This window comes from Frankliniella occidentalis, unplaced genomic scaffold (assembly GCF_000697945.3).
Source record: "Frankliniella occidentalis isolate FOCC.00 unplaced genomic scaffold, Focc_3.1 Scaffold4469, whole genome shotgun sequence".
NCBI classification, from domain to species: Eukaryota; Metazoa; Arthropoda; class Insecta; order Thysanoptera; family Thripidae; genus Frankliniella; species Frankliniella occidentalis.
In genome coordinates, this window is record NW_026271516.1 from 885 (window position 1) to 10,453 (window position 9,569).

The window sequence follows — 9,569 nt, forward strand, 5'->3', positions numbered from 1 at the left end:
GCACGGACAGACACCTCCGGGAGCCGGGTTCTCGGGGGTCCCCCTGCGGCCGCTGGGCCGGTTGGGAGCCCGCCCCCGCCGCAGCTCGCGGACCACCGGCAGCTCCGCGGAGCTCACCGGCAGAGCGCGCGGCCGCCGCCGACGACCTCCGCGCTGCCCCTCCCACCCAGCTCGAAAGACTTTGCGATTCTTCTTCCGCCGGTGCTTCGCTGCGGCTCCGTCTTTGCCTCGGTGTTTGCTGTTGTGAGGCTCGATGGGCTGGGCGGGCAGGCGGGCGGGCGGGCAGGCAGGCAGCAGGCCGGTCAGACGTGCAGTCAGCCAGCCCCGCAGTCAGCGCTCTGCCGGCATGTTGCCACGAGCGAGTTGGTGTTTGGACGCCGTGCGAGTAATCGAAGCGTCCTGAGCAGCCCTGCCCAGAGCAGCCCGAGCCCGGAGCAAAGCCGCGGACCGGAAGGGAAGGACGACGACAAGCACAGCGCAGCTCCGCGGCCGACACAGCGCGAGGCGAGCCACAAGATGACGGCCCTGGTGCCCGTCGCGTTCTCAGGTGGGTGCTGGTGACGTCTGAGGGACATGGGTGTCCCCAGGCTGCGATCTGCTGACCTGCGAGGCTGCTGACCCCGCGGAGGATCACGGCGCGTGCGGAACAACTGCGACGGGCTTGGAGGGCTCAGCTTCAGTCTGGGCGGTCGCTGTGCGTGAATTTCCCTGCGGGGACACACACATTCGGTCGAACAAGAAATACGTATTCCCGGAGGACTCTAGATTCATTGTATGACGTGCAGCAGAAGGGTATCGGAGGTCGCGGTAGCATAGCGAAGGCGTTGGGCCGCGTCCGTCGCGCCCGGCGTGTCTCGCGCTTTGTTGTTGTTGACGGCTTGAGGTTTTTCTCCGTGCCATCGAAGTTTTGTCGTGTGTGTCGCGCGGGCCGCGGAGCACGGCGTAGACCTCGCTCCCGCCCCGTTCTCCCCGCCGACCGCGGCCGTTTCTCCCAGACGATCCCGTTCCCCCGCGCCGCATTGACGCGTGGTTTTTCCCCGGAGCGCCTGGTGGGTAGGCAACCCAGCCGCGTTGCACGCACCGGCGTGCTCGTGAGGCCTACCCTGCGCCTTACGCCGCACGCGCCCCGCGCCCCCCGCCGTGCTACGGTTGGTGCTGACGGTGTCGACGCGCGGCTGTTGTGGTGGCGGCGCCGTGGCTGCCTGGAACGACTCCGCAGCTGTGCGACGCCTAAACCGCTGCGGGACTTCCCAATACGTGTATTTTTGTGAGCGCCTGCTGACCCCGAATAGACGAGGCCGAAGTGGTAAGTGGGACAGCGAGGCGCTTCGGCGGCGGCGGTTTTGTTTTTATCAGTCGGCCGACTCAGCCGAAGATGACGCCGAGAAAATTTCCGCGTAGCGATAGAGTTATTCGTCATCCTCATTTGCACGACCGCCTGCTCCCCGACGAGGGGGCTGAGGACGCCGAAGACGCTCTTTAGGATGTTCTGGGGAGATCTCATAGGGTCGCACATGCACCCGAGCGACATGACTCCACTAAAGAGCTCGACTCGTTGCAGGGCTGGTGGTGGCGCTGCTGACGCTGCTGGCGGCCTGCGGGGCGCAGGGCCAGGCGGCCCAGCCGTACCCGACCTACGCCCAGATCGCGTCGGGGGCGGCCAAGGCGCCCAAGCCCGGCGCGCGCCCCGTGCAGCCGTACTACGGGGGCGCGAGCTACTACGAGCCCAGCCCGAGCAATGCACCGGCCCCGCTCGCAAGTCCGGCGCAGGTCGCACAGGCCGCCACGCGGTTCTCCCTGGACGTCGCCAAGGTGGGTACATTGGCACAGCGCTCCAGGACGAGCTCGCCGTCAGACCAACGCCAGCCGTGACTGACTCGTGTGACATTGGTCCTAGGGTGTGCTGCGGAGCTCTGAAGGCAACGCCGTCGTCTCGCCGCTCGGTGTCGCCCACATGCTGTCGCTGCTGCAGCAGGCCGCCGACCCTCTCGGCCCCGCGGCCGCACAGCTCGAAGCTGGCCTCCATCTCGACAAGGAGTCCTCGCGACGTGGGGTGCCCAGCCTGCTGCAGAACGCCATCACGGTGAGGCCAGGAAGCACCACCCGTACTCGTTACCCGTCAACGCGTTTGCGTCGACCTCGTTGAGACTGACCAGTTGAGTTCACCGCCGTCGTGTTCCGCAGAAAAGCAAAGCCAAGTCCGTCCTGGAGAACGGCAACAACATGTTCCTCAGCACAGAGTGGAAGCTCAAGGACGGCTTCCAGAGGACGGCGCAGGCCGACTACCACATGAACGTCACGTCCGTGGACTTCAAGCAGCCGGACGCGGCCGTGGCCGCCATCAACAGCTGGGCCTCGGACGCGACTCACGGCCGCATCCCCGCCCTCGTCAACAAAAGTGAGCACCGCTCGGGTAACGGTCGCGGTGCGCGCGACCGGCTCCAGTTCTCGAGGGGAGGGGTCTGCTGCATCGCCATCGCCCTCTGTTACAGGGTCGCTGTCGCCAAGGACGAGCCTGGTGCTCGCCTCCGCCATGTACTTCCGCGGCGTGTGGCTGCGCAAGTTCGACGTCGGCAAGTCCAAGCAGGACGTGTTCTCGGTCAACGCGAGCCGCAACGTGACCACCTTCTTGATGCAGCAGGTGGCCGACTTCCGCCTGGGCGAGCTGTCCGACCTGAAGGCGCAGTGGCTGGAGCTTCCCTTCGACGTTAGTCTTCAGGGCCATCCGGCATATTGAAAAGACTCGTCCCGGAAGAGAAATCTAACCCTGATTTGTTGACCCTCTACCTGCAGGGTGATCACTTTTCCATGCTGCTGGTGTTGCCCTATGAGCGCAACGGCCTGAACGCCGTCCTCCAGGGACTGGACTCCCGCCACATCCTCGACATGTTGGCCGACACCCCGGCCCGGAGGGCCATTGTCTCCATCCCCCGCTTCCACATCGGCACCAACGCCGACCTCACCCCCGTCCTCAAGCACGTGAGTATCACCGCCCAATGTGGTCAAACAAGAATTACACACGATTTCAAAAAAATATGTATTTAACGCCCGAGTTTTGCGACAGTTGGGAATGTCAGCCCTGTTCGGCCGCGACGCGAAGCTGAGAGGCGCCTCAGACAACCCCCTGTCCGTGTCCGACGTGCTGCACAAAGCCGAGATGAAGGTGGATGAGGAGGGCGCCACAGCGTCCGCGGCTTCAGGTACCGACGCAGTAAAATATTTGCAATGCTCGTCGACTTGTCGTCTCGGTTACCTTAAGTTAATCGCCAATTTCTTGTGCAGCCGTGCTGGTCAACACCCTCAGCCTCTTGCCGTTCTCGGATGACATGAAGTTCAAGGCGGACCACCCGTTCCTCGCCATCATCGTGGACCGCACCAGCAAGGTGCCCCTGTTCGTGGGACGCGTCACTGAGCCTATCACAGACTTTTAAACAGACCGAGCCGGATTAGTTTTAGGTATTAATTTAATTAAAATAATGATCCGTACTTTAGAAAGACAGCCATTTGGTGAACTCTGTGATGTGTGACCCGCGCCACCGACGCGCGAGTGTCACTCCCTTAGTGGACGTTTAGGGTAAGTTTGGAATGCCCGTCTTCCACTACATGACGGCTTTATTTTTACATTACATGCGTGTGGCGATAAAGCGAACCTACAAATTGTGATACGATTCTATGAAATAAATTAAGAGATGTATGAAGAACAAGGCGAAAGGATGTTGATGGATTTGGTGAGCGTTCGTTCCAGCACTTTTTCATGCCCTTCTCCAAGGATTTTTCCCATGACAAAATGCAACACACGTATACCAAAAAATAAATAAATGAAACTTTGCACGTGTCCGTCTGCAAGGTCACTGCTTGTACGGCGACGCTTCGGAAATTATCTATGGATGGTGATTTCCCCTCCGCAGGTAAGGCTGGACGAGAACCTGTTATTCGCGGGCAAGAAGCACAAGCAGCTGCGGTTGGAGCCGGGCTGGTGATGCCGATGACGCGTGAGCGTGAGACCCGTGAGCGCCACCGTCCGACCTGGAGCTCGCACGTCACAGCTCTCGTGTCTCTCTCGGTCGCACGCGCGTGAGCGCCGGCAACTCGACCTACCTCTCTCACGCCTGCTCGTCGGGAGCACATCCATTCTCCGAGCAAAACATTGTAAACACACCATCTTCTGAACATGTTCATCAAGTCACAGTCGCAAAGAGTGATTAAAACGAGTTCGCTTTGAGAATATTGCTCGAATCCTCAGCCGCGACGGGAGTTTCAGAAACTATTATGTACAGACTCCCGAGTCATCGGTTCGCGTCGTCCTTGCGGCCCTACCGCGGGGTCACCACGTTGTTGCCCGGGACCTGCGCAGGGGAGTTAACGATCCCCGCCAGCAGGATGAGCTCGGCGTCGTGCACCACGTAGAAGGCAAAGGGGCGGTTCAGGACGAGGCGCGGCGTCGGCGGAGCAGGCGTTGTTGTGGTGGTGTCCCGGCGGCGGCGGCGGCTGCGCTCGGCTGCAACACGCACAGCCCCGCGGGGCGCGCCTTAGAGGCAGGCAACTCATTCAGCTCCGGAGACTTGAGCCGGGCGAGCACGTGAGTAGCAAGGCGCCGCGCCACCCGGGCAGACGAAAAACCGCAACAATATTTATGAGGTACTCACCCAGACGAGCGCCCACCGAGCTGACGGAGTTGATGGCGACGAAGGACGTGGAGACGAAAGCGTCCTGGGTGACGCTGCCCACGTGCTGCTGCATGCTCTGGTCCAGGACGGTCTTGATGCCCATGGCGCGCAGGGCGGGCCGCAGGTCCTTACCCTGCGACACGGCGGCCAACTGAGGGAGCAGCACCTCCATCTCGGTGGGCTCGAGCTTGGACAGGAGCAGAGGCACGTGCGGGGACAGCCCCGCCACAGCCTCGGCCACCGGAACGGCCGCCGTCAGGGGCAGCACCAGGACGAGGCTGGTGCCGCGGGCCTCGAGCGGCACCTCCACGACGAAGCTGGCCGCGTTCTGGCCCTCCTTGGCGGCCACCTTACCGAAGCGGAACACGCCCACCAGGGGCACCATGGGCACCGTGAGGACGTCCTTGGGGCCGCGGGTGAACGGCGCGGCGGCCTGGTGCGACAGTAGCACGTACACGGGCAGCAGATGGAAGTCCCGCCAGTGCGACATGACTCCCGTGTCCGAGGACAGCGACAGCACCAGGGTCTCTGTGGAGAGTGAATGCCGGGAGTGGGGGTGCGCTGCGGGTGGCGTCATACCCGTGGCCTGCGGCCATGACGACGGCGTTGCCTACCGTTCTGCGCGAGGTCGTTGATGCCCTCGGATGTCTCCAACTCGTTGGAGAGCGAGGCGAGGTAGTAGTCCTCCAGCAGAGCTCGGTACGCCTCAGGCAGCCGTCGCGAGCTGTGCAATGTGGCCTCGGTGAATGCACCCGACACGTCCTCGTGGTCTGCAGTGGCCTAGAGGGTTGATTTTAGGGGGCTGAGTTTATCCGCAGTCACTTCCCTAGGTGAGGAAGAACAAGTCGCCATAGCTCACCTGGAAGCGCGCGAGCACCGCCCTGAAGCCGGTGCGCAGCGTCTCCGCCTGCGTCTCGTTGACGCCAAGTGCGGCGCGGATCTCGGCCGCCGCTGGGCCGCGTGCGCCCTCCAACACCATGCCGAGGTTGACGGCGACGCCGAAGGGTGCGACCACGAGGTTCTCCAGCGGCACGGACAGCTCCTGCACAACCAACGCGTTGACTTTGACATCGTCGACGGGGAGGTCTCGGCCCCATTCGCCGGGTGACACTTGCCTTGAAGAGCACCGGGACCATGCCGTTGCTGCTGTTGGTGACGAGGGCGACGGCGGCGCTCAGCTCGGGGCCTTCGTTGTCGGCGGTGAGGCCCGGCCCGGGCCAGCCGAGTAGCAGTAGCGGCAGTAGCAGCAGCCCTGCAGACATGGCCGAGGGCCGCGGCGGGTGAAACGTCAACGTAAGCGACACAACACACTGCTGTCGGAATGGCAGTCAGACAAAACTCATCTCGACGCCTTTGCTTTCTCTGCATCAGCGGCGCTTTGGGCGCGATGCTCACCCGCTCCTTCACGCCTGGCGGGCGGGTCGACCCCGCCCCGCCCCACCCTCAGGTGTATTACACCTTACCCCACCCTACCCCAGCTCACGGTTTGCGCAGCGCAACCTTGTGTCATGACAGCAGCCCTTCTGTGCGAGCCGATTGTTTGAGGATCTGCACACAAGACCTGGCTGGCGGCCCGCGGGGGGCGGCCGTGGGGCCGCGGCGCCTCGCGATCAAGGGGGGGGGGGGTAACACATTAATTGACCAATCGTGGCCAGCCGGCCCCGGCGGCGTCACCTCCGCTGGACCGGCTGGAGGGATACGCGCATTCCGCGCCCAAAGCCCCGCGGGGCGGCGATGCGTGGCGGAGGGGATCCCCTGGACGGGCTGGGTGGGCTGCGTGCGGCTGCGTGCGGCTGCGTGCCACCGGTGGGGCCGAGCCGCCCTGGGTGCCACTCCGTCAGACTCCGTGCGCGAGCGTGGCGCGTGCGCAGCACGGAGAGGAGCCTCCTGAGCGGCGAGGGGCTCACAGTGACGCAATTACTTTGAAACCGGTCGGTCCAGCCCGGGGCGTGGCGCGGTGTGGCGCATTGTCTATGACGGCGGCCCCGGCGGCCCTCCTCGTCGAACAGCACCGTCCGTTTGTTGGGCCCGCGGCCCGCGGCGCTCGCGGCCAGGGCAGGGGGGAGGACGACGCCAAGCTACCCAACTCTTTCCTTACGCCGCGGCCCCACAAAAATCTGGAGAGCGTTGTGTAGTACCTCGTCGTGGAGCCCGTTGCCTCCTGCGTGCGCAGGGACCATCTCCGCTCTGCCTCGCGTTTCTTGTCTTGGGTATATTGCTCCGAGGCCCAACCCAGCCCAACCCAGCCCGGCGCAGCCAGCCCAGCCCAGCCCAGCCTGGCCCGGGCCGGAGACGGCGTCGCTGTTTCATCACGACATCCTCAACCTCAAGCGATGCGACACACGGAGGGGCGCGGCGCGGCGTTGCGGAGCACGGCGGAGGAGCGGGGCGACTGCCTGCCGCCCCTGACCTGACCCGCCAAATGATATGCATCGCACTCGCACTTGCGCGATGCCCAACAACTACCCCCTCCTCCTCCTCGCCTCCCCCCGTCCCCTCGACCGCTTTACAGCCAGGGTCGGTCGTTGAAGAAACTCTGCACTTTAAAGTTTTCACACGATCCTGCGTAAAGTACCATGCCTTATTGCCGGTGATCTGCTGACATTTTGACCGAAGGTAAAGCCTTCCCTCGTAGACGCAAGGCTGAGGCGATGTCAGCGTGGGAGTGACGACGCACCCCACAGTGAGACACACGGGGACATCCCTCGTCATGATGTGGGGTTGATCAACCCCACGCACCTGGTCAAGCGACGGCCACCGTGCCACCACCAGTGCCACCGTCGGCGCGGCGGTCGCGGAGAGCATTTGGCTCGCTGACTTACCGGTAAGGAGGTCCATGGTAGAGGCGGGCGGCTCAAGACTTGGGCGCTGGTTGGGACGGGGGTGCCGTGCTGCGCCCCGCTTTCCTGCTCCCTGGCTCCTACAACGACGAGGCTCACTCCATGGACGCCTCTCTGCGCGCTCCTTCTCGCCGCGGTGCTCGCCCGTGTGCCTCTAGCACGCCTGTGTGGGACGGGATGGGACGCGAGACGGTACCACACGCCACGCCGCGCCCACTACCCCCACTCCAGGTACTTCCCCCTGGTCCTCCGCCCCTCTGCCCAGCCCGAGTGGGAGCAGGGCCACCGCTGCCCTGCCCTGCCCAGTGCTGGCGCTGCTGGAGACCATGTAAGCAATAATCAAATGTACTACTCTTTTCCTGGGATGATTCAGACAGGATTTTGGAGGGACACCGGTGCTAATTTTGGAAATGAACCCGAACCCGCCCTTCTCTTTGTCCTTGTGGTAGATGAAGCTAATGAAGCCCCGGCCTCCCTACCCCATTGCCACCTAAATACCTCCTTTGCCGTGCGGTGACATTACATGTGAAGAAACGCTATCACTTGAATTCCATTGAATTCCACCTTATCTTATGATCATTATTTGCAGGATGTATCGCGACGTGTATTCGCAGGGTCAGTTGCTGAAAATACTGACAAATGCGCTGTTGCCACTGTTGCTGTTGGGTTGGGGGGCCATGATGGCGTTGAAGCAGTAATTCCACAACAGTGCAGTAATTTTCCTCAAAATGTCGGCAGAGAAGAAATCCTCAAATGAGGATGACCATCTCTTATCGCAGCTGAAGGAACACTTTGGTCACAATCAATTTAAGAGCAAACTTCAAGAACAGGCTATCCGTGAAATTGTGAAAAGTAATTTGATGTTGTCTATCTCTAACCTATGCTTACTATTATTTTGAAAACAGATTAAAAACATAATACTTAAATGTCATCTCAATTTCAAATTAGATTTTGATTTTAAACAGTGTGGTTTTTCCATTTGTGTTATAACTTGACGTTTATGCCAATTTTTTCACTGATTTGTTCTATCATTATGTGGGCTTTGTACTAGATCAATGTATTTATTGCTCACTTCTTTGATTGGTTTTGTTACAGGGAAAGGAGATGTATTTGTTTCAATGCCTACAGGGTCTGGCAAGTCCTTATGTTTTCAGCTCCCTGCTGTTTTACACAGTGATAAAGTTGCATTGGTATTTTCACCACTTCTGGCTCTTATGAAAGTAAGCAATGCAGTTTGGGTAAATGTTGGTCTATTTTGGGTTTTTGATTTGTCTAATCTTCCTTCCATTTTTTTTTTGTATTTACCTTAGGATCAAATTGATCACCTGGCAAAGCTTCGTATTGTTGCTAATTCCATTAACTCTAAAATGTCAAGCTCAGAACGAAAGGCTGTTGTTCAGGATTTACGTTGTATGCGCCCACACACACGGTTGTTGTACATAACACCCGAACAAGCAAGCACTGATAACTTTCAGGTTAGTACATTCATAGTATATTTAAAAAATCATCAACAATACTCTGGTTTTATTCTCATAATAAATTGTTGTGACTCTTAGTCCCTACTTGAAGAGCTTCATAGGCAAAAGAAGGTCTCATACATAGTTGTTGATGAGGCTCACTGTGTCAGTCAATGGGGACATGACTTCCGCCCTGACTTCTTAAAACTTGGGAGGTTGAGACAAGCATATCTCGACATTCCTTGGATAGCCTTAACTGCAACAGCAAGTAAAGTTGTGAGTGACTTTGTATTTTTATCTAGTGATTCTTATGTCATGGTAAAGACTTTTAAGCTTACTAAGAACCTGTATCATCCTCGTTTGTTAGGTTGCAAAGGATATTGAGAAGCAATTGAGCTTAAAGAAGCCGGTTGCAACCTTCAAAACTCCCTGTTTCAGAAGAAACCTTTTCTATGATGTTGTGTTTCAAGACAACATGAGAGATCCTTATAGTCATCTTTCAGAATTCATAAAAGATACATTAAAGATAGGACAAACAGATAAAAAAGCAGTATGTACCTGTCGCTGTCATCTCCATGTCTTCTTTAATAAAAATACAACTATTA

The 9,569-nt window shown here is 59.2% G+C and overlaps 3 protein-coding genes across 3 annotated transcripts; 2 read left to right on the forward strand and 1 right to left on the reverse strand.

The window, feature by feature from the left end:
* Positions 1-287: 287 nt before the first annotated feature.
* On the forward strand, positions 288-3,711 carry LOC113208823 (leukocyte elastase inhibitor). The gene is made up of 8 exons (XM_026426027.2): positions 288-547; positions 1,562-1,812; positions 1,898-2,083; positions 2,185-2,398; positions 2,493-2,707; positions 2,794-2,979; positions 3,065-3,200; positions 3,283-3,711. Exons 1-8 carry the CDS (start codon positions 517-519, stop codon positions 3,429-3,431), a joined length of 1,368 nt encoding a protein of 455 aa, XP_026281812.2. The 5' UTR covers positions 288-516; the 3' UTR covers positions 3,432-3,711.
* LOC113208906 (uncharacterized) lies at positions 3,595-7,693 on the reverse strand. Its single transcript, XM_026426157.2, has 6 exons — positions 7,490-7,693; positions 5,783-5,919; positions 5,527-5,709; positions 5,282-5,447; positions 4,647-5,195; positions 3,595-4,498 (listed from the first exon to the last, which is right to left on the reverse strand). Exons 1-6 carry the CDS (start codon positions 7,503-7,505, stop codon positions 4,314-4,316), a joined length of 1,236 nt encoding a protein of 411 aa, XP_026281942.1. The 5' UTR covers positions 7,506-7,693; the 3' UTR covers positions 3,595-4,313.
* Positions 7,694-8,125: 432 nt separating this feature from the next.
* On the forward strand, positions 8,126-9,524 carry LOC127752144 (ATP-dependent DNA helicase Q5-like; the record flags this gene model as incomplete). Its single annotated transcript, XM_052276802.1, has 5 exons — positions 8,126-8,359; positions 8,603-8,727; positions 8,818-8,982; positions 9,064-9,240; positions 9,332-9,524. Coding segments are annotated over exons 1-5 (784 nt in total), but the record flags the coding sequence as incomplete, so codon positions are not given.
* Positions 9,525-9,569: the final 45 nt, after the last annotated feature.

What these genes read in the sequence shown, in the direction of transcription:
- LOC113208823 (XM_026426027.2), top strand. Translation starts at nt 517, where the DNA reads ATGACGGCCCTGGTGCCCGTCGCGTTCTCAG. An exon ending in GGTGCCCGTCGCGTTCTCAG is followed by an intron (nt 548 to 1,561) that starts GTGGGTGCTGGT and finishes GACTCGTTGCAG; the next exon opens with GGCTGGTGGTGGCGCTGCTG. An exon ending in CCCCGCCCTCGTCAACAAAA is followed by an intron (nt 2,399 to 2,492) that starts GTGAGCACCGCT and finishes CCTCTGTTACAG; the next exon opens with GGTCGCTGTCGCCAAGGACG.
- LOC113208906 (XM_026426157.2), bottom strand. An exon ending in TGGTCCCGGTGCTCTTCAAG is followed by an intron (nt 5,710 to 5,782) that starts GCAAGTGTCACC and finishes TTGGTTGTGCAG; the next exon opens with GAGCTGTCCGTGCCGCTGGA. An exon ending in CTCGGTGGGCGCTCGTCTGG is followed by an intron (nt 4,499 to 4,646) that starts GTGAGTACCTCA and finishes TGCGTGTTGCAG; the next exon opens with CCGAGCGCAGCCGCCGCCGC.